Below are 25,328 nucleotides of genomic sequence, written 5' to 3'. Positions count from 1 at the left end.
TGTGTTGCAACCATGCTCACTAATTAATGCTCTACTGGAGAAAGTAATGGTGATGTTGACTATTCACTACGTTCAAATACCCACCATAGACTCTGGTCAGTCAAAATGACTATTTTGAACTGTAGGCATTAATCAGCGATTCTGCCAATGACGGAGAGATAGAAGCCACGTGACCCCAAGATTCTTTTCCCTTACGTCACAAACCACGTGACCGAGCCCATATGGCGGCGCCATCAGGGCTGGATATCCACTCTGCTTCTTCTCCACATCGAGTGGAGATCAAGTCTAGCGAGCTCTGCCTGTATTGCTTGCTTTTTTTCCTGTCCGGGTTTCTAGCTTGGGTTGTTGCCGCTGCACAGCATCCGACATTGTAGCTGGTAGGATAAGTTTTCTTTGTCATTTTTACCCTTGTGGCGTTTTTCCCTTTTTGTGTAGTATTTTTCACAACAAAGAAATTAAAACCTGGGTGACGTAGCTTAATCACTTTTTGGTATTGTTACGTCTCTTTTTCCTACTGTAATTCGCTTCCCTCATGCATGTCGTCTTCATTTTATGCTTGATCTATGTATTTAGAAATGAATAGATGTAATGACAGCACCAGGGCTCGCTGCCGTTTTTTTTTTGGACTTCTCGTGTTTCGAGTCGACTGTGTAGTGGTTATATTCTAAATTTACCAGCATAGAACCTGCATCCAAAATACTTTTGTCATAGCTGCGTGCGGGGTTCGAGTTTTTTGCCATGAAGGCCTGTGTTTATCACTGGAGTTCTGAGGCCTGAGATCTTACTTTCAGAGCCATCAAAATCGCTGAAACTGACCGCATCGCTCGTTTCTTCACAGCAAGGTCGCGCGTCCAGTAAACGAATCAGTTAAAGTGAGTTGCATGTTTGGCATGAGTGGAAAGTCCTCACGCCCGGCTACCGGTGCTTCGTGTACGGGGACGTCGAGTAGGAGGCCCGATGGTGGAGGTACCAATATTTTTTCTCGGCCTCCCCCTGCTGATCGGAGGGCATCCTCACAGTCTGTTTTTTCAGGCGGTGGTTTACCCGATTTTACTGGCTGCAGCGAGGGGCAATTGCGTCCATGGCAGGCCAGGTAGATCAGATGCAGTCGAAGCGAGCTGTCTCCACTGCGGCCCTTGGTGGGCAAGCAGGAAGAAACACAAAAGCATGTTAGCATTCAAATGCGTCTCTTCCCGGAACCCCAGTTCCCAGCCATGGCTCTCCCACTAATTTGGGTGAGGCCGAGGCTCAAGCTAATTGCACCAGGCCTTCTTTGAAGCCTCGAGCACTGAATGCCAACGGGGTGCTGGCAGCCAAGCCTCCGATCTCTGGGCAGAGATTTCAGGGTAGGGCACACGTTGACTTTCAGCCAGCCAAGGTTCGTCGCGCGGTAACGGTACAACAATAACAAATTTATCCTTGTGTCCAGTCTCTGCTGTGGGTTTTGACTCCCTTCTCACTGACCCATGGGCATCTCCAGAGGGAACTGGCCCTGTCATAAGACACACAGTCGAACACGCTCCCTCTCACATATTTAAGGTGAAAGGAGACACAGTTCCCTCACGTCGGATACAGCCGGTACGCCGGGCGGTCCCTCAGAGTCTTCCATCCGTAATGACGCTTTTGGGGTGATGCAGAGTATCATCGATCCTAGTGATACAATGTAAAATATTCCACCCTTGATCCTGAGGCGACCACCTAAGGTTGCTTCAATGCTTATGGGATCACGGGCATTGGGATCCAAAGCAACCCCGTCAGCATGTCTAAACTCCCTGTCCGTTCGAGTGCAGAATGGGGCACATGGCGCGCAAATGGTGTTGATGGGCAGACGTTAGTCAGCCGTGGAGGAGGTAATGCTTTAGGCACCCGGGTGGGGAAAAAACCTTAGGTAATACTTCCCGCTGGACAAAGCGCTACCCAGTTGGTGTTGTTTCGGGATCAGACCCCATAGTGTGGGATGTGACCAAAACGCCCCTAACCGGATCCCAAGGCTCCTTCCCCAGATCCTGGTACCACAAATTTCCATTTGGCAAACCGGACAAACGGGGACAGCCGCGTTCCATGGGCGTTCTCGCCAGCTCAATTGGAGACGACCCATCCAGCCCTGAGGACAGAGTTATTGTTGTTATTATTGTATGTGCCCAGGACTCAGGAGACCTCAGAGGCAGAACGCACCAGCCTCCTAGACCAGGCGACACATTTACTGGTGGGCAACCACACATCTACGTGCGAAATCTCTTAGTGTCACCTGGCTCTTTTGGCTGGGGCCACTACTGTGCTACGAGACACGGTCTTAGACACATGTGTTTTTGCCGACAAACTGAGTCGGTGTGTACGTCCCCCACCCCAGTGACGCAGACTGGACATCTTCCATCCTCTTGGTTCGGGGAATGGTGGATACAGTCTTGGAGCATCGGAGTGCAATGAACCAGAGGGTTCAAATCATATCCGCTAGCCATTTGGCTCTGCCAAGGTTAAGTGGAGACCACCCAAAGCACAGAAAATGCCCTAGGGTGTCGTCCACTAGCCAGAGTCAGGCAGGAGGAGGCAAGCACTCATACCCTAGCATGGGAGGGGAGAGTAGCGGCACGCCCCTAGGAAGAAAAGGGTCAGGTGGTGGCTCCCCACTCTTCTTGGGTGGCCGTTCATCCCGACAGCGGGGGAAGCATGTTTTGATGCTTACCTCTGCAACCGGTAGGGGGGGGCAGGCATGTGTTCGGCGAGTGACCAGGTCACAACTTAGTGACTATTTCATGCACTGGGGAAACTCATCTCATGGTAGAAGAGAGCACCCCCCTCACAACTGCTGAATCCATGGCCACATATCCCTGTCGTACACAGATTGCACCGGTGTAGTCCGGTTTGGGAGGCAGTGGGTGACCGATCCTTGGACCTGTCCAGGTTGTGACATCTTGTTACGGGATATGGCAGAAATCTCCATCTCCCTCGTCAGTGTCTCCCCTATTGGGCACTGCCAGGGGACTCCCGCAAGGTGTAAGCAATCAGGCAGGAAGTAGCAGTTTTGCTGGAAAAGGGTGCCATACACAGGGTAGATCAGCCGGAACTAAGGCCAGGCTTATACCCAAATGTGTTCGTAGTACCAAAATCTACAAGTGGTCGACGTCCAGTTCTGGACCTAGGCAGACTGAATCAGTATGTGCTCCTTGCTCGATTCCACATGGAGACGCAATTCTGGGTTCTTCTCTCCATCCACCGTTTCGACTGACTAGCACCCACTAGACTTAAGTGGGGCATACGATTGCACCCAGCGAGTTGCTATCTCCTTCGAATCGCCCAGCTGGGCAAAGTATTCGAATTTCGGGTGCCCCCTGCTCGGGTTATGCACAGCGCCCTACGTGTCCACCAGAGTGATGAAACAGGTAGTGCTGCTGCTTCACCAATGTCGGTACACCTCAATTCGTACCTAGATGACTGGTTACTACGCAACCCAGACAAGGGGTTAATAGCCAAACGAGTCAGGCTAACACAGGATTTACTTCACCAGTTGGGCTCGTTAATAAATTGACACGCCCCATCTCGACCCAACGTGCAGTTGGTGTCCCTGGGCATGGAGTTTGACACAGAGGTAAGCTTGGTATAGCTATTTCAAGCGTGTTGCTTAGCGCTAAGCAGCCTAACTCCGATAACTAATGTGGATCATTGGAATGATGACCTCGATTCAAAGGGTGGTTCCCCAGGCCGCACTACGCAGCTGCCCGGTATAACGCTTGTTGTTATAATGCCAAGCTCACCTATGGGAACTAGATAGGCAGGTTTCGATCTCGGACCAAGTGAAGGAAGCCCTGCCCTGGTGGTTGTCACTGGCCAACCTCGGACAGGGGGGCCCCCTTGGACCTGCTCGCCGCAGGTATGACTCTGGTAACAGATGCCTTCCCCCAGGGTTGGGGAGCGCATCTATTGGACGAACAAGCCCAAGGATATGGCTCCCACATTAGTTTGGGGACTACCATATCAACCGTCTCGAACTGAAAGCAGTGTACTTAGCACTACCATGCTTTCTACCCATAGTTCAAGACCACAGAATCCTGCTCCGCACAGACAACAAAGCAAAGGTCTCCTTCAAGAAGGAGGGGAGGGACACATTCCCCATCATTGTCAGTCCTAGTGGAGCAAATCCTCCTTTGGTGCCTGGAATACAATGTGGAGCTGACCGTACACCACCTTCCAGGGGTGAGGGACAGTCTGGCGATGCCCTTTCAGGAGGGCTCCGTCTCCAGAACATGGAGTGGCTGATACCCCAGTGGGTAGCCTCCAGGCTAACACTCCTGCTGACTCCAGGAGCCTGGGCCAGGGTCGATTTACTAACCCCGTAGTTGTGTACGCTTTTCCTCCCTTCCCACTAGTTCACCGGGCACCAGAAAAAAACTTTGACAGGTGCACACCTGCATATTATCATTGGTCGCACCCAATTGGCCAAGTAAGGCCTAGTTTCCACTTCTGTCAGAAATGCTAGTCGAAACACCAACAGTGCTTCCAGACTTACTGGACCTGCCGTTCCAACCAGACGGTGTACTACCAATGAGCCCAGCAGGTATCACTTACATGAATAGAGGCTCTCAGCAGACCCATACATTCAAAAGCCTTATCTGAGCGGGCTGCCAATGTCCTGGCCAGGGAGAAAAGGGATTGCACCAATGCAGCCTACATTTCTAGGCTACGAGCATACACTGATTGGTGTAGCGGAAGGGAGATTGATCCATACCATCCCTCTATTGGCCAGGTAGCAGGCTCTTTCATCCACCTGTTTGACGAAGTGGGTTTGTCCTACGCAGTGATCGTTGGCTACAGGTCGGCCTTGTCTCCCACCATTGAAAACGTAGGAGTAGCACGGAGTTGCCACCAAACCGTACTAAGGATTCAGGACGAGGTGACAGGCACATGTCTTTGTGTTATGGCCCAGGCAGGCAGGATAGGCCGGTCTCCCCAACTTCCATAACCAGGTGGTTTACTGCGACTGTATTAGAGGTCTATAATACTTTAACTGCCTCGATTGCTAACTTACTAGTGCTAGCTTCAGGTGCCCCCTTGAGCACACATGGAGGGCAGGCTTCTGGAGAACGCAGAACGACTTTATCAACTACCACCTAAGAGACACCGAATCCATTGAGAAGGGTCTCTCTAGGTTGGGTCCTGTCGTAGCGGGTCAGTCTTGGTTTTCCGACCCAGCCCGAACGACCACAAGGGTCCCTGCGCATATGCAATAAGTCAGTCTCTCTATTTTTACGGACAGATTTCTCTACCATTAGCACTCCCCTGGAAGCTTCCAAGTCCCGCTTTGGTCTAAGTCCTCGATGTGGAGAGAAAGGATCCAGAGTGGATATTCAGCCCTGATGGCGCCACCATATTTTATCTCTCCATCATTGGCAGAATCGTTGATTAATGCCTACAATTCAAAATAGTAATTTTGACTGTCCGAAGTCTATGGTGGGTATGAATTATGTGAATAGGTGGGTTCGGAGAACCCTCTGCCTAAGTCCTAATGATGACAGTCATACACAGTTGTTTAACGAAACAGTGGTTTTCATTTATCTTGCTGTTTGTAGCCAAAATGCCTGTACGGCTGCTGGATGACTCACATTTCTGATGCAAGACCATAGTGTTCTTCCACGCCTCTGGCATTGTTCTAATTACACGCTTGTATGCAGTAGAAACCTTGACAACCATCAAGGTGATTGAGAGCAGACTTAGAGCTTTGAAGACACATGTCTATGGTGTATTCTTAAAGTACTCTGGTCACAGCATATTTCAAACACAGAAATTAGCAGTTGTATTGATGCAGAGGCGCTGGCAATGGTTGGGCATGTAATGCGAACAGACATCTTTGCACTGCATTCAGATGGGCACTACAAGTCTTCCTAGATCAAATGTTGTTATTAATATATACAGGACTAGCTTATGACTAACAAATTTGGGATAAACTGCTGGGATTGACTTAGGATCAGATCCACACATACTGTTATTGTTATTGTTCAAGTTTTAAAATGCATTACACAAGCCTTCTTTCAAACCACTATGATCAGTGTCACTTGAACATTTGACTTCTTTCTCATCTTTGCCTCTCGTTAATGAGGAGCAAAATAACAACCATGTGGAAAGACAAGGCTCTATGATAACGAAGCTTGATGTCATAGTGAAAAATAAAAAAAGTGAGCAAAACTCCTATTTTTAACCCCTTCCTCACACAAGTTGTTGGAGGGAGACTAGGAGAAACTACTGCCTTGCCTGGTCATTGTTATTATTTTAACTATATAGATTTGTTTCTGTTGTCAAGTCCTCATCTCTAACGATGATTAGCTGATGGGTGAAAGATACTGTTACCCAAGCATACAAGTTAAAGACAGACATTCTAGTAGTCTCCTAGGAATGAGATTTTAAGTACTTTCTTTTACTTGGCATTAAAGTCCCCAGTTGGGGTAAGTGTATATACATACATATTTTTGCACTATAGGAGTATTCGTTTTTAGTTAGCACAAATTATTAATTTTGAACATACTAGCCTTGCCTTTTCATTCAGAGAAGTCAGTTGGGTAGAAACAAAGATTATACAGCAGTGAGTCAATGTTTCCCTTTACTTTTATTAACATATTGAGAAGGATAGACACAGACACAGCTGAATTGAATTAAATTTAATTAACAAATTCACCACACCTGCCCCGCTTCACTTCTTCTTCACTAAGCATCAGTGTATGGGACATTTTGATCGTAAGGAAGGGGGTATTCAATAACATCACTTGGGGTGCAAATGATTTTGTTGCAAGTGAGTGTGGTTTCACTTTGTAAATATCAAATTATAATTTACAGTGCAGTCCAAGCGTTGCTTAACATTTATTTTATTTTAAGCTGCAACCACTTTATTAGCTCCACTGTCATTGAAGATGGCTGTAGCTCATGGGTTAACTAGGTCTGTCATTGTCTGTTTGTCATACGTAGTATGTGGTCCGTCAACTTTTTTCAGATGACTTATCCCAAATCATAAGGTAGAACATTTTGCTATTTATAGCACAGCTACCTTGGGTGGTCCCCTGTCAAATTTGTTCATTCATTTGTTGTTCATGACATCACATCCAAGTCTCTATTTTTAAGGACTACTTGTCAGATTGCATTGAAATTCGGCATCAATGTTCTTGAAATGGACTACACTCTGACTTATTAATTTCATGCAAAATATTTTTTCCGAAACTGCCTGCCAGATTGCTTTGAGATTCATAATGTAGACATGCGAACTGGTCCTCTTTCAATTTGTTCATTTGGTAAAGATATCTCTATTTTGGTGAAAAATATGAATTTTTTTGTGAATATATTTGTTCACTAATATTTTCCCACTTTCCCATACATTATATATGGGCTATGTATAATTCATGGACTGTATGTTGGGATCTGGACTACCAGGGTCAATGTTTTTTTTTTTTTTACAAAATGTTGAATTACAGGTCAAGGCCATTTCAATGTTTATATGTTTTGCTGCTCGATCTTTATTCTATTTTTAGTTTTAAAATTCTTGCCCTGACTGGTCATATGACATCATAACATGATACGAAAATTCGAAACATCAATCCACCTTATGTTTCGAATTCACAGTTAACAAGCCATGCATGACACAGTCCCCGGTAGTTATAACATTTAAGATATATAGTTTTTTTTATAGTAATATAGCTGGAATATAACCATGTCAGGAATATGATATTTTAACATTAAAATGATTGACATTTGTATCTGATCGTCAAACAAGTACTTGTCAATATTGAGAGATATTGCTCTGGAACAGCATTCAAAATCAGCCATTTTGAATACATGTATATGTATATATATAACATGATGTATAACGAATATATAAAATTTGAATATAATCAGTCGAAGCATTTACGAGATATGGCTCTAGAAGCCCATTCATTAAAACAAAATGGCCGCCAGACAGCCGTTTTGAATCCGATCTGAAAAATAAAATGACGTGCATCAGGAACCTGTAATGTCTAATATATGTACCAAGTTTGAACAAAATCCATCCATAAATACAAGAAATGCTTAATATTTGAGGATTTTTTTAGCACAAAAATAGCCACCATTTGGCCACTTTGAAAACGATCGTCAAACCAATATATCTGTATATCTATGACATGATGTATAATGAATATTTAAAATTTGAAATAATCAGTGAAAGCAAGTCAGACATATGGCCTAAGAACCATATTCATTAAAACAAAATGGCCGCCGGTCGGCCATTTTGAATCTAATCTGAAAAACAAATTATTTGCATCAAGGTCCCATAATGTCTAATGTATATACCAAGTTTGAACAAAATGCATCTGTAAACAGCCGAGAAATGCTTGATTTTTATGATTTTTTAGCACAAAAATGGCCGCCATTCGACCATCTTGAATCAGGTCGTGAAAGAAATTGACGTGCATATGTATAATAACATGTATGATATATGTGTGAAGTTTGATTGTGATTGGTCCAGGCATTTCTAAGATACATGTTCGGACGCACGCACAGACGCACTCACGCACGCACGCACGGACACACGGAGGTCAAAACATAAGTCTCCATTTTTCGGACTGCATCCGAACGGGGACTAACAAGCTTTTTCAATGGAAAGGTTGCTTGTTTAGTATGTTGCTGAATTATAAAATTTATTTTTAGCTTTATATGTTGTCATCTTCAAATGACTATTTTGATTCAAATTGATACTTCAACATACACTACTTTAAAAAGCTTTTTTTTTTTTTCAATCTCAGTTGTTTGACCAACCACTACTGTACAGAAGATCAGAATGATCCATCAAATATACCAGGAATTCTCTTTGTATACAGTTCATGGGAAATTGAACGTTGCGGTCTGGATGGGTTTCACGTCACTCTCGCAAAATATCTAGCTAAAAACACATCCTGTAGGTACCGAGTTTACAGCACTGTACTTGAAGTAAACGATGAACAGCGCATTGATGCGGAAAATGGAAATATATATTTAATTGAGCCAAGAAAGAAAAGGTTAAAAGCTTCCCCAAGTATTGACTGGTTTGTTCTGCATGAGTCTTTGTTTCCTAGTTTAAAGTATCTTTATATAACTCATGTGGTCGGATATTCACTCAAAACTGCTATTGCTGCTGCAACCATTCAAGAAGAAGTTTTCAGTGATGCAAAATTACTTTTGATTAACCATGTTTTGCCATATCCAGTGGATGGGATTGATTCTGACACCCTTGAAGATGAAATAGATGAATTGGTGTACAAGGCTGCTGCATTTATATCCATTGGACCCACCCTGTATAATGAATATCAAAACATATTCAGGCTTCCCGAACTGCGTGATAAGCCACATGTGAAATTACTGCCACTACCTTCAAACATTTTCCTGGAAACCAAAGTGCCTGAACTATTGTATGACGAAAAACAGCCTTATTATATCTCTACACATGGACATTTTTTTCATCCAAGAACTAGAAATGTAGCTGCCAAGTCGATAGGTGAAGTTGCAGACTTGTTTGAAAAAACCAAGAAACCAAATCCAATATTGATGATCCTGTGTGTCTCTGATGAACTGGACATCAGTACATTGAAAGCAATAAATGAGACTGTTGAATCATCTAATTATTTAATTAGGCTGCATCCATCATGTTTGACGAATAATTACTTGAAATATTTAAAACAAAGTCATCTTTGTATTATCCCCGAAATTAACAGTGAATACAGCTTTGCTGGTATAGAAGCAGTAGCAGTAGGAGTTCCTGTACTGGTTGCTGAACAATCACAAATTGCAGCTTTTATTGAAGAGGTGTTCGTAATAAGCAATACACTTATTGACTGGCAGTCCATGATTGTGAAAAATCCTTTGGAAAGTTGGGAAGTAGAAATTAGAAACACCTTACTCTATTTAAACCTGTCTTGGGATAAATCAGCCGAGTTGCGGGAAATATTCATAACAAGTGACATTATATCAGAAAGTTACAAAGAAGTGGTTGCATTGCTAGATGACATACTAATACAAGATACAACTATCAACGAGTGTCCAGAGTGTTCATGCAAATCATGTTTGAAATTAAGTGTCCGCTGTGTCCTTAATACAACCAATTCAGAATCAAGTACTCTGACCAGAATCAATCCAGATAATGTACAACATAGTCATTGGTTGTGGAAATGCACAGACATTATCACTCAATTAACAATTAACAACAGGGATTACCAAGAGGAATTAGAATGTGCTGTCCGAAACAAGTGTTCCGCTATTATCCTAGGATACAAGGAAGGGAGTCTTATAATTTACATTACATTCCCAAATCTATTTAGTCTCTATACCTTCCAAGGCATTGTAACTTCCGGAACATTGGCAAAAGAATTTGAAAAAATTTTAATTTCTGAAAAAATGAGATATGAATCAGTTCTACTGAACATCCCCTATATGTTGAATATATCATATGACGAAGAGGAGTTCAAGTCACTTGTCAAGTACTTCATCAATCGTAAGTTGTAAAAAATATCTTACCTCCGCTGTTCATATATTAGTTTTGACTTGAAAACTAACAGTAGCATTTTTCATTTCGTAATGATATTATTAATCTCTCTTTAGATGAAGTCCGAAAACGGGACGTGTGTCTGTGTGTCAGCGCGCTAAAATACATGCACAGAAATAGTAAATAATGAATTACGCATGTTATAATATTCCTGCTGTCTCGAAAATATAGTTGTTCTTATCAGTTCTGGAATCCTTTTTGTTGGTGATGTATGCTAAGAAATTTATTGCAACCGTGGAGAAGATATAGATAAATATGTAATAGAGTTCATTTGAAATTCTGATTTATCTTTAGTGTAAATTTCTCAGACTTTTTGGTATAAACACCACACATGTTTGGTTTTGTTATTTTGTACAATTGGATGTTAACTGTATTATATTCGGGTTACCATTTTGTGTAATTTTGACAAAACAAAACCTGAATTAGGTGCTATTTGAAGTAACACCATGTTTTTAACATATTTATCTGAATGATCCCTAACGAATTTGTGAACTTTTGTTAATGTGTTTACATTGTGATTTATAGGAGATGGTGGAAATAGCATTTTCAGCTACATAAATACTAATGTTAAAGATAGCGTTCGTGTTAATATTGACGAGTATGAGGAAGAGTTTATGTCTGTAGAAGACCTTCACAATTTAATCCTGAAAAAAGAAGTAAGTACTAATTAATGCAGAATTCGTAATGAACGAGGCTACAATTGTGTGTCTTGATGCGAATTGTTTGTTTTTTAATACAGTATGTAGCATGTCTATTTATTTGGTCTTATTTTGAAAACAAAAGTTGGTAAAAACAGTTACTTGTCTGTGGCGTAACGAATGTATTAAGCAATTCATTTATGGCTTATGAATTGACCAATGCGTGCATGTCTGTGCGTTCATCCATTCGTATCCAGCCATATCTCACACATGCTTTGGCTGATTAAGTTCAAACCTAACAGATATTCAATGAAATATCTATGTAGATATGCAAAAAATGCGTGGAATTCATTATATAATGCATGTTTATATAACGTGATTTATTTTTCGTAAGGCATCTCATAAGAAGAATGTAAATGACAGGCACCACACTAGCATGAAAGATGCATCATGTAGAGGTAAGTTGATTTCTGTCTTTAATATTTCAGGTTAAAAGTAATACAATTGAAAAATTTAATATTATTGAATCATTAAGACCGTCTGTTTAATCATCACATATTTATGATTAAGTGACATTGAAATCTTATAGAGTCACTATCAATATTTGAATATAGTGAACAGTCAGTCAAATATGGACAAAATTCGCTGCTTGCTTTTACATTGTGATTTTGAATTGAAAGGGATGATTCCTTCACATGACCTTGAACTGCATAAACCCAATGTAACTTTTATTTCAATCAAGTTTGCGTGCAGACAAACATAATATCTTGAGCTTGTGTAAGTCTAGATTTTGAAGAGCACCGGGAAGTTAAGTGACTTACAGTGAACTGTAGCAGAGTACTTCTGTTTGCTCATGCATTTTGTGAACAGCCCTTTTCTCTCGTATCATAAGTAAAATTCTTTACTATCGTTAAACTTTTGTGCTTTTTTGCGACTTAATAATGCAAAAGGTGTCCTTTGTTGGTGTGCCCGTAGTATGTGGAACAGCAGAATTTCTCGTCATGCAAAACTTTTAATTAACCTGACTTACACTTCGGTCTTTCATTTGTATCGGTCTGAAAACAGGAACTTGTGTTTTGACATCTGTGTGTGCATGAGACATTTATCACATACATCAATTACATCAACGCTATACATACATCTTGAGATACGTCCATGTCAATAGGTTTTGCAATCAAATGTTCAAATGAATGTTTGTATCTTTAATTATCAGGGAATGTCTATAGCTGATTCGCCTAAAACAAAATGGCTATCATGTAGTTGGTTTGATCGGATGTGAAAAACAAAACAACGTGCAATATGTCATAATGTTTAATGTTTGTTTTGAACAAAATTCGTCCATGCACGACTGAGATCTGGTTCTGGAATGACAGCAAGTTTAATAGTAAAAAATCAAAATCAAGCATTTCAGCCATTTCAATCCTGTGTCATTGTACCCTGACTGTACAATTTCATTTCTACTTTATAAATCTGTTGTGATTTCATGTTTGTTATTTCTATTGTTATTTTAGTGACCGAACAATACTGTGAAGTGAAGGAAGAATCATCATGTTATCAGTATATAATTATACTTGTACTGATAGTGCTCGTGAATTTAATATGTAAGTTTAGAAAAATCACTGTATTAGCCTTTTCCAACTTTATTCCAACCATGTTGAAAATTTGAATATCTAAATTAGCATTTAAAATGTAATAAAGATAATAATAAGACTGCTAAGATTAAATAATTTGAGTTAATAAAAAACAAAATACATATATGTAATTTCTTTCCGGTTTTGCAAATTATTATTCATAATTTTAAAAAATTCTATTTTTTTTTACCAGGTATAGCATATTTCATTTGGTGGCGCATTACAAGATCTCGTCATAGCAGTAAGAAGAGTTTATTAAAACATGGTAAAAATATTAATTTTTGCATTCAGCAAACATCAAACAGCACATATACAATTGTAATTATGCTACATAACCATAAATACGTGACTAAGTTAATACTTTTATACGTTGAAGAAAATTTAACTAAATGTTAGCTAGTTTTTTACAAAAACTAAAACCACAAATGTTAACAATTTCTCAAATATTCCTAGTCAATTGATTTTGTGTTGCCAGCACACATTTGATTTCATTCAAAACGTTTCACTGGTGGGTATATGTCTGTGTCCCTGTATCGGGGAAAGTTTGAAATCACAGACTTTAAATTGTCTGGATCCATTTAACATAAAAGAACAGTGGGATTGCATTAAAAGTTTGCATCATGATAATATTAAGAGTCCAAGACCGTTTGAACCTTATTGTTTTCGTTCACGCTCCCTAGAACTTGAACAACGTTGTTCATAGACTTTAAGTACATGGGACTCATGAGAAGTGGTGCACTGACATTCAAAATTTGAATTGATTGACTGTTTTGGCAGCAATCTTAGGTGGAAGTTAAACAGGAAGTGTCAATTTTGAACCTTTTCTTGGCTCTATGCATATGTTGTAGTAGCATTGTTGATATATCGGCTACTAATACCTACGTCAGCACTCACATGACTTCTTCTACCATGTTTCTCCCTGAAAAAAACCCATAGATTTCGGCTTCTTCAGAACTAGTGAATACATGTATCTGAACCTTCTTTTAGCCTTCGTGTATAGAGCTTATTAAAGTTTGCGAAGCTTTGTGTTTGGTCACCTGGTTTGGCCGCAATCAATTTCATTTTGACTGGATGTGGTCTTTTACAGATGCATGATTTTTCTGTTTCTTTAAACTTATATATATTCTATCACTTTTTTGAGTGATTTGTTTCTCAGTAGTACTTTATCAGAACAGCTGTAGTATATGGCTGAAGTTTTTTTACAAAAAATATATGTTGATCTGAATTGGATTTCTGAACAATTTACATAAATTCGGGCATTTGTGTCTCATGAATGCATTAACAAATCAATCTGATATTTTGCATGCAGCATGTATAACTAAACCATCACCGTTTTATAAAAGTATATTTTACTTTTGGGCTTCACACTCTACACAGTCGCCTAAAAGCTAAATTAGATTAATGGCACGCTAAGGAAGTCTTTTGATTAGATACAACACTATGTGAGTTCATTTCAAACTATAGTCTTGTCATATTTGGCTTGTTAATCTTTCCTTTATCATTCTGTTGATTTCCTTCAACCTTTCTTTTATTATTCAGTCATGTCTTTTACTGATCACCAAGTATCAGTGACCAGATTCTAGTAACCAACTAAGCTCGTAGATAATGCATTTAAGCTACCCTTCATTTACATTGTCACCCTTTCTTGGTACAAAATTTCTTCTATTACCTGTTCTCCGGTGCTGCTCTGCATAACCTTCCAGTACTGCGTTGTTTGTAGAATTGGTGCATCTTGGTGTGGACACATTGAGGACTTTTCTGACATGGCCCAATCAGACTTTTTCTTTCAAAAGATTATTGTTGAGTTAATTCTAATAGCTTAGGTTGGATGACTTGTTTAACCTGATAAATCAAGAACTAGATATTTATGTTGTATGTCATGATGCAATAGTTAGTTAAGTTTTAGTGTGGAAAATCTTTAAAACTTCCATTACTTCCTTTTTCATCATCAATCTTTTTATGTTTAGCTTGTGAGGAGGAACAGAAAATATTTACAGATGCAAGAGTGGAAACTATTACCAAGTCGTATCTCAATGAAGAACGTCAAGCAGGACTTGCATATCTCAATTTGATGCCCACTAGATGGCCTTCAACATCTGAAATACAACTGTTCACTGAAAGGTTTCTCCAAAGCAAGCCCGCTGATAAGAAAACAGTGCAACCCCAATTTTCTGCCGAAGTTGCCTCAACATCAACATACACACAGGTATTTTTCCTTTATTTTACTTTCAACTGAATGTGCAAAACCACATTAGAGACACTTTTCATTATCCCCTGTTGATACACAATGCGACTAATGGACTGACCTCTATGCGTTCACCATCCATGCATGTCTGCTGCAAACATTGCGCATACAACATGGAAGTTGTCTCAATGTCAACAGACACTGGGGTAATATTCAATCATTTGACTTTTAATTGAATGTGCAAACCTGCAATAGGGACACTTTTTATTACCCCCTGTTCAGACACAATCCGACTTATGAACTGATATGTGTACGTTCGTTCGTTCATCCTTGCATCCAACAAGCATGTTCACCTCAAACTTTATGCATACATCATGGAAGTTGTCTCAATGTCAACATACACTCGTGTAATATTCAACCATTTGACTTTTAAATGAATTCGCTAACCTGCATTAGGGACACAGTTTATTACTCCCTGTTCAGACACAATCCGACTTATGAACTGATATGTGTACGTTCGTTCATCCTTGCATCCAACAAGCATGTTCACCTCAAACTTTATGCATACATCATGGAAGTTGTCTCAATGTCAACATACACTCGTGTAATATTCAACCATTTGACTTTTAAATGAATTCGCTAACCTGCATTAGGGACACAGTTTATTACTCCCTGTTCAGACACAATCCGACTTATGAACTGATATGTGTACGTTCGATCGTCCTTGCATACAACAAGCATGTTCACCTCAAACTTTATGCATACATCATAAATCTAGTGATACATATGCGCATCTATTAGTTTTATGATCTGATTCAACATGACAGTCACGTATTTCAAAAGTTATGCATACATTGGACATAATCCGATATTGATGCCCTTCATTTTGTTTTTGACTCGTGTGTGCGAAGCACACAAATGAAGTCCTTACACTTAGTATGTCAGTATGCGTATGTACGTGTGTGCATGGTATCAACGTTGTTACGACTTTCATTCATATTTACACTTCACTATGTTTTAAAATTTAAATCAATATTTAATCGAATTGAAGTCAAATTTGCATGGCTATCCCTTTGCTAAACCCGAGCTTTGTAAACATTCCCATGTTAGGTCACAAGATATTTTATTTATATTGAACTTGTATTAAAAAGCAATTCTATGTTGAATTGCATTGAATTTAGTTTAATTAAATTCCAGTTGAAACGCAATTCTATATGGGAACGACAATGGAATGTAATGAAAATATCGTTTATCTGATATGCCAACACCAAATGTAAGATCTTTTTAAATTGATCCACTAAACATGTTTTCAACGACCCTTGGCCATGTTTAACCAATTTTGTTTCGTTGTTGTTTGTTATTTCTCGAGCACGTCTACTGAGCATATGAACATCACAACTGATGTGCGACTGCTAAAAAACGGCAATGCAAGTTGATAAAAAAATGTCACGTGCATTATATTTGAATACAATAGTAATTTAGTTTTCTCACATTATAAATGATTATTTCAAACTGTCAATCAATATACTGACTTTACATGACACTGAGTGGTAATTGCGTGCATGATACTATATTCCAAATTTTCCAAGTTGTCTTGCACTTTCTTGATCTTCATAGACTTGTTTCTGTTTTTTTATCTACAGAAGAAAGACTTGATACAGTCAGTCCCAGAAGGTAATAATAAGATTTTCTTATGATACTACAAACAAAATATCACTCACTTACATACCTGTAAATTGCAGTGAGAACCGTAATGCTCTCGGGCAGAATGTTCTATGTTTCACGATATATGTTGCGCATATATGTTTAATCTTGTTAAACTTAAGTCCTGTGACGTCCTTGATTTGATATTAACACTTCCTAATACATAATACATGTGACGAATTGTTTCACAACTGACTGGCATGCAAAATAGTTGTAAAATTTGTATCTGTGGTGCATGTGATTTGTTCACTTGACGATATCTTGATGCAGGATTTAACCACATCTCTGGTATGTGATAGCCTTCAAATACATTATTATAGGTTTTGATTCAAGCTGGCCGATTGCCATTTAAGGTAGAGATGCAGTTTACCTGACAGATATTTTAATTAATTAATTAGAAAACCAAGATGACCTCCCTTGTCCACAAAACTATATATTTTCAGAAAGCTTATTTTATGAATTTTAAAAATGTTTTAGTATTTTTTGTATGGACACTGTAGTGTGAAATATGCACAAAAATGTGCTTTTTTGGTCAAAAGTGATTAAAAAAAAATAGTTCCTAAGCCATGCTTCTGTTTCCTGTCAAAATTGGTTTGTGGGTACATCTGTTTACTATGAAGAAAGTGCCATCTTGAAAACTGTCTACCAGTTGTCAATTTTGCATGGCAGCAGCCCAAATTTCACTACTTCAAGTTTATGCATGAATTAACACCCAGGCTAGTTGTATGTACGATTGTTGTAACACTGTTCGAGCAAAAGCAATGGCCGACGGCATTTTGAAGATAAACCCATTGTCAATCATTTGTGAAAATTTCAAAACAAAAGGTCAAAGCGTCTAGGAGCTATTTTTTTTAAAGTGAGATAATTGCTAATTTGCACAACAATTCACTCAGTAAGAAGTTTACTAATGCTCATAATTAAAATGGCTGTAACAGTTCCAAATTTAAATGTATTATCATTTTGGTAAAAGTTAAATATGGTACATAATATGGAGATCCCGTCATTTCTTTTTTTCACCATGTTTCTTTTTTATTATTTATGTACAGCCTTGCTAAATATTGCTAAGCATTCAAAAGAGAGAATGTTTGCACCTTTTATTTATATTTTAAAATCGTTTTTTGAGTATGTTCCACTATTCACAATTCTACACAATTATAACCGAGACTGTTTGGATAATAAAAAGCAAAATAAAAATTTCACTCCCAAGTTTCCACAAACCTGCATCTCTACCTTAAGTTTTTTTTATATAAATTGTATGAGAATTTGGAAACGTCGTCACACTATTTGTACCAAACCAACATCACTTGCTATCATCTAATTTCACAAAATTCTTTCTTTTCACACACTATTTCTTTTGGGATGTCTGGTATTTAGCTCACAAATCATGAAACGTCACCGAAAAAGTACGAATTTGATAGTCATTTTCAATAACTAGTCATTTTATTTTTATAATGCATCATAGAACCGAATGAGTTCAACCTAAGCTATTATTATTGTGCTTAACGTTTGTTTAAAATAGATTACCTGAGTCCAAAACACTGATTAGTGAATAATGACTTGAGATGACGTATTAGACCCCATATGACTAGGGTATGATTGTGTCGTTAATGTGCTGTAACAGTGTAACATTTCAATTGTCTTAATAGATACAGCTACATATGTGGAAACGGAATTGGATCTCAGCTATGGAAAACATAAATCTATAGATTTATCAAGACTTGGTCTGTATAAACACCTGAGGATTTTAAATCTGAGTGGTAACGGACTAACAATAATACCACCAGAGATTGGGGAATGCCACGAATTACAGAAATTAAATCTATCGTTCAATAAGTTTGCGAAGATACCAGATTCATTGTGTGCATTAGAACAGTTGACAGAACTTTACATGGAATCTAATGCATTGACTGCTATACCAGATGAGATTAGTAAATTGAAGAGTTTGAAGATATTGAATCTAAATAACAATAACATTGCGAAGATACCAGATTCATTGTGTGCATTAGAACAGTTGACAGACCTTAACATGGGGTTTAATGCATTGACTACTATACCATCAGGTAAGCCAAGATTGACCAATTAATAGAAGAGTATGAAAGTATTGTACCTGTGCCACAAACATATCGAGAAAATAACAAATTCTCTGTGCACATTAACAGTCGACAAAACTAAAAACTGATACTGATTCTATGAACATTGTTATAAACAAATACAAAGTGGTTTCAATGAATTTGTATTTACCGGTACAATGTAAATGGCACTTGCGTTACAGAATTATTTAATTCAAGAGTATTCTTATACGTTTGGAAAATGTTTAATTTTTTAAAACAGTTTTCTTATTTTTCATTCTACAAAAGTAATGTTGATACAAGTTCACTAGATAAAATCATGTCATTGTAATAATTGAAGAAAAGAAATAATTTTGTCCTCAAATATTCATTCACCCAATTACTTATTTATCTCATCTGTGTGTCCCTAAAACAAACTTTCAGGCAAAATTAATGTTTTTTCTGAAATGTATAGGTCTGGTAGGTTTTAGCCATCATGTTCTGATTAGTTTTCTTTCTGTCCAGAATTTGTCTAGCAAAAGACTATCCTGCTACCTTAATGAGCATTCCAGGCTCAAGAACATTCACGTATTTTTAGGTAATGAGAGCTCATGCAAATTGTAACATATAGGTCAAAGGTCAAAATGTATATTCACGGACAATTATTAATCAAAATTTACTTAATCAAGATAATACAGAAATGAAGTGAGAAGGTTACATTATATTGTGAGCTTTATCGGGAATAGGCAAGTCACCCGAATAATCAAAATATAAATGTCAGTGTAAATACATTGAAACGATTAACTCACTGTGGTGACATTCACGTTTATATTGACTCAACTGAACAAGATCTTGGTTTTCTTTCTCATACAGTGTTCTAGTATTCTCATTTTGAAAACCAGTCATCAACATGAGATATGAAAGGGCCTTAGTTAACCTGTTTTCTTTAGATTTGCTCTATTTGCATACATGACTTTAGATAATTCACAAGAGCCAAGTGGTTTATTTTTTTGCTTTATTATTAACATAAATCAAATTAAACCACGTCGAAACAAAATGTCAGAATATTTGAAAAAAGAAATATAATAGTAGTTGTTTAAAATTTGTCAACTGTCATGGAATATCAAATCCTGCATTCTTTATATTTATCAGGAATAAAGAATTTAAAGCTGAGACTGTTACGACTGAATTACAATAAGTTAAAGGAATTTCCATGGCAGATTATTGAAGAATTGCCTTTCTTATATGAGTTATCATTATGTGGAAATAAACTGCAGGCAGTACCTGACCACATTGGAAGATTATTACGCGATTATCCTTGCAGGAAATGCAAACATGTATCACTGATGCATTACAGAAAAAGATGTATGTACTTTAGTAAGTAATTAAACTCTTATATATTATTACCGATACCGATGTACACTGAATACAGTAGTGTAACATCTTGTATGAAAATGTATATGTAAGAATTGTGAGTCAGTAATAACATTCTAGCATGTTATGGTATTCAATTGGCATTCGTATTACACCATATGCCATAAGTTTGTTTCTTAGTTAATCTAGCATTGAACAATTCAAGCCATTAGTCAATGACCACATTGGAAGATTATTACGCTATCATCCTTGCTGGAAATGTGAAATGCATTACAGAGAAATATGTATATACTTTGGTATATAAAAAAAATTCTTATATTGTTACCGATGTACACTGAATACAGTAGCCTTTTGTATGAGAATGTAATGTAAGAATTGTGAGTGAGAAAGAACATTCTAGCAGTTATGGTATTCAATTGACATTTGTATTATACCATATACCATATTCTCCTAGTATTGGACAATTCAAGCCATTGATAGTGAAGCAGACATCTCTAACATAAGTCTAAATGTAGTATGACTTGTTTTATTAGTCCATATTCTAATGAAGTTCATTCATAATAATATTACAGAATCTTCATCACCAAATCCATTCATTCGTCACATATGTCTAGTACTGTATAAGCAGTAGTTTATAATTTTATTCGAACCAAAACGGCTGACTGGCATCCATATTTTTTAGCTCTGTTGTCGAGTGGAGCTGTTCACATAGGGGAATGTCATAATTGCATTTCCGATTTCTTGAAATTGTGAATTGCTTTGATACTTGGTTTGTAGGTACTTTGGGTTGACCTATGTTAGATTTGTTACGTTTGTAGTGATATGTTCAAATCAATTTCTGTTAACAAATGATATCTTTGACTTCTTGGAAACCGCTAGCCTATGAGCTTTAATATATGACACCTCCAGTGGACCATAATAAGTTTCATTAATGTTGTGACTATACCTGTAATTCTGTAAATTTAGTGAATATAAGTGGACTTAAGTCAGATTTGTTCAATGTCACAGTGTAAAGCCTTCTTATTGCAATTGAGAGAGGCACCCACAGAACTCATACTGGACAGTAGGTTATTTCACTGCTAGAATGGGGTAGACAAGACAGCATTACTGGAAATGAAATACACATACACCAACATATCGAATTAAACTCCTGGCTTTAATACTTCTCAAAATAATTACAAGAAATGAAGCATAGAAAAATACAATGAAAAAGGTCACTAAAATAGAGGATTGCTTAGGGAGGTGTGCATTTGTGATAACTCAGAGGAACGCTGTTATTCTAGAGTGAAACCATGAGATCGTTCAAACAAGTCTCACAGAATTATGGTCGAAGCCTGTATCACTTGTCTCACATTATTGCAACAGCAACACTCAGGATACTGAGTTAAAAAGATGGACCCAACTCTCCTCACTCTGTCCCATTTATAGACATAAATTGCCAAGATTAGGGACATCAGCTGGGTTTCCATATGAGCCAATCAGAACGTGTTTTTGCAAGCAGCTGTCTCACGTAGGCAAGTCAATAGATCATAAACATCCTTTGTGATGTAATCACATGTTAACTTGGAAGATTCCAACTGACCTTCTGGAGTTTAAAACAAGTATGACCTGTCAATCACCTTTATGGCTTTATCATACATGCACACTCTTATTTGCAGGATTTGAAGTAATATGACAAAACGTAAAATAAAGAATACTGACATTCAACTTGTAACAACTTTAAGTTCCTTATTTTATCTAATGTTATTTTTAAAATGTACAACTCAATTTATATACCAGTGCTATATCATCCGACAGGCAGTTTCATATTTTTATATGGTTGCAAATAAATTAACATAGCAATATTTTATCTTGAAACGTATACAACAAATTTTGACTATGTAGAAAGTTTAACTGACTTTAAGTTGTATATCCTTATAAAATATCCAATAAGTGAATGTATGTATTGTATGCCAATTAACAAATTGCCCCGTGACCAACATATTGGCTGTTAGTAGTCGGTGTGTCACATGGAAATACATTTGAGATATTTATATTATCATGTGTATACCATAATGTCTTGTTTATGATTGGGATCATGAATAAATTGCGAGTTAGAAATTGGGTATAAACACATTTTATACCAACGTTTCAATCTGCTACAATTACGAAACATCTAAATAACAAAATAACACACTTACAATTATACTAGATACACATATTTTACTTTGGTTTTAGTTTGAATAACGAAATGGCATAAAAATAATAATATATTCTGTAAAATTGCTGACCTTCTAATATTAAATTTCAAATTGGTTTAATATCACCGAACCAGCCTATTATTCCCTCTCAATTACTGACTGTAACAAGGTAAATCTTACTGTGAGGTACTATAGCGAGGTAGAGACGTCAATCATTATACAGAAATAAGGCAGCCAAAATCAAATAAATAATATATTGGTACTAAGATATAGATACGCGTATATGTCAGGGTAGAACTAAGTGAGAGAACGTGCAAACTTATGTGGAAAACAATATATTTAATACATGATAATTTCAAATTATATTGATCAAAGATTAAAACAATAATTAAATGCAAATAACTATGGCAGTAACCGAAACTCAAAAATGTAGAAATATCAACGTCAAATAATACTTTACTTGTTGACCCAGTTCCATATGATGATGTTAGTTGTATAGCACGATTTAATATCTCGATGTTGGTTGACAATGGATTTTGCACAGATGACGGTTTGACAAACAACAGAATGGAGATTCGGCAACTTAACTATGTAGGATACTATTGCTGGTAGAAACACATGTTTCTTGTCACGGAGTTTCCTACCCAAAGTATCATGAGATGGCAACAAACTTCTCAAGATGTCGTAACAGGTGGCAGAAAGAACTTTAACTTATTCAGGAAGATTTCACACCCATTAAAACTATCAAATACACACAGCGTCATCTCTGGCCAGAATGACTAGACGTAATAAACAGCCTGGCAAAATATACACTCCAACCTTTCGAGTTCAGTTACCAAGAAATGACCTGGGACACTGACCTACAAATTCATTTCTGAACAATTAACTGTGAATTACGTATGTTACTGTGCGATTATTTTTATTATATTATTAAATTCCACACGAAAGTTTGTCAGGGGAGCAAAAATACCAGTGACATGATTTGGAACAGGAAAGTAGAGTTGCAAGATTAAACTTTAAGGTTGCTAGATAAAGGATTCACATGTTTTGATTGTGAGATCCATAGTCATGCAAGTTATTTACAGTATTGATTTTCTGCAGTCAATCATTCGGCTTAATCCTAACCAACTAAAGTGTCTGACCAGTGTTCCGAACATGATGACTTGTGGATTACCACCGTGCATGTGTTCATCCATCAGTGCGGCATGTGTATTGTGCATGCAAGACATACCGTTTAATAATATGAATCCACTTTTAGCTGCAGAATATAGTGCCAAATGGTGGATGAAGAGACGAGCAGCCATGCAAACTGATCTAAGTACAAAAGGCAAGTTGCATTTGAACATGACAAAAAGCATCTCACCTCACTCTCACAGATTGTATCATATAACATTTCTTTGAGACAGCTAGGTCTTGAAGTTCACAGATAGTTAAAGAAGACTACTAGGTTGGTATATTTTATTGACGTACATATAACAATATTTACTGTTCGATCAGAGCCACATGTATTGATGACTGGATCGATCAAAGCCACATCTCTAGATGACTGGATCATTCAGAGCCACATCCCTTGATGACTGGATCGATCAGAGCCACATCACTTGAGGAATGGATCGATCAGAACCACATATCTTAATGACTGGATCGATCAAAGCCACATCAATTGATGAATGGATCGATCAGAGCCAAGTCTTTTGATGAATGGATCGATCAAAGCCACATCTCTTGATGAAAGGATCGATCAGAGCCACATCTCTTGACGACTGGATCGATCAGAGCCACATCACTTGATGAATGGATCGATCAGAACCACATATCTTAATGACTGGATCGATCAAAGCCACATCAATTGATGAATGGATCGATCAGAGCCACATGTCTTGATGAAAGGATCGATCAGAGCCACAAATCTTGATGGCTGCATTGATCAGAGCCACAAACCTTGATGGTTGGACTGATCAGAGCCACATCTTTTGATGACTGGATTGATCAGAGCCACATATCCTAATTGCAGGATCGTTCAGAGCCACTAATCTTGATGACTGGATCGATCAGAGCCACTAATCTTGATGACTGGATCGATCAGAGCCACTAATCTTGATGACTGGATCGATCAGAGCCACTAATCTTGATGACTGGATCGATCAGAGCCACTAATCTTGATGACTGGATCGATCAGAGCCACATCTCTTGATGACTGGATCGATCAGAGCCACATAATCTGATTACTGGATCGATCAGAGCCACATCTCTTGATGACTGGATCGATCAGAGCCAAATAACCTGATTACTGGATCGATCAGAGCCACATCTCTTGATGACTGGATCAATCAGAAACACATCATTTGATGAATGGATCGATCAGACTTGAAAATTGATTCTATGAAAGATCCAGCAGAACTAATAAGTGCACTTGAAGAGGCAGCAGTTATATCTGAAAGTGATCTGGATTATCTGTCAAAAATATTGACGACTGTAAAACAAACGAAGCTTGTCAAGAAATTAAAAGAATATTCATGTACCCATGCCAACAGTAGAGGTAAAAGTAGCCAATGTACTTCTCCCAAAGTGTCGGAAATATACCTTGCTGTGATCCCACTCTATGTACTCTTCCGCCAGTGTCGGAAATATGCCTTGTTGCGACCCCACTCTATGTACTCTTCCGCCAGTGTCGGAAATATACCTTGTTGTGATCCCATTCTATGTACTCTTCCGCCAGTGTCGGAAATATGCCTTGCTGTAATCCCACTCTATGTACTCTTCCGCTGTGTCAGAAAAATGCCTTGCTGTGATCCAACTCTATGTACTCTTCCGCCAGTGTCGGAAATATACCTTGCTGTGATCCCACTCTATGTACTCTTCCGCCAGTATCGGAAATATACCTTGCTGTGATCCCACTCTATGTACTCTTCCGCCAGTGTCGGAAATATGCCTTGTTGTGATCCCACTCTATGTACTCTTCCGCCAGTGTCGGGAATATACCTTGCTGTGATCCCACTCTATGTACTCTTTTGCCAGTGTCGGAAATATACCTTGCTGT

At 38.1% G+C, this 25,328-nt stretch overlaps 1 protein-coding gene across 3 annotated transcripts in view; it reads left to right on the top strand.

Annotated features, from left to right (window-relative positions):
* Positions 1–25,328, top strand: part of LOC100375806 (uncharacterized) — a 46,112-nt gene that overhangs the window by 4,961 nt on the left and 15,823 nt on the right. Inside the window, exons 2-11 of one of the 3 annotated variants that reach the window (XM_085494528.1) lie at positions 8,757–10,477; positions 11,054–11,184; positions 11,561–11,624; positions 12,678–12,767; positions 12,991–13,062; positions 14,765–15,003; positions 16,626–16,656; positions 18,339–18,746; positions 19,887–20,111; positions 23,547–23,615. In XM_085494528.1, the coding sequence (XP_085350654.1) occupies positions 8,757–10,477; positions 11,054–11,184; positions 11,561–11,624; positions 12,678–12,767; positions 12,991–13,062; positions 14,765–15,003; positions 16,626–16,656; positions 18,339–18,746; positions 19,887–20,111; positions 23,547–23,615 (3,050 nt within the window). Of the gene's footprint in view, positions 1–8,756; positions 10,478–11,053; positions 11,185–11,560; positions 11,625–12,677; positions 12,768–12,990; positions 13,063–14,764; positions 15,004–16,625; positions 16,657–18,332; positions 18,747–19,886; positions 20,112–23,546; positions 23,616–25,328 lie in introns of all 3 variants that reach the window. The other 2 variants (XM_085494529.1, XM_085494527.1) reach the window with 2 other exon arrangements.

The sequence above is a fragment of the Saccoglossus kowalevskii genome, chromosome 20 (genome assembly GCF_978046115.1).
Source record: "Saccoglossus kowalevskii chromosome 20, keSacKowa6.1, whole genome shotgun sequence".
Taxonomy (NCBI): Eukaryota; Metazoa; Hemichordata; class Enteropneusta; family Harrimaniidae; genus Saccoglossus; species Saccoglossus kowalevskii.
The sequence above is the reverse complement of the archived record's forward strand: the minus strand, read 5'-3'. Positions and strand labels throughout refer to the sequence as shown.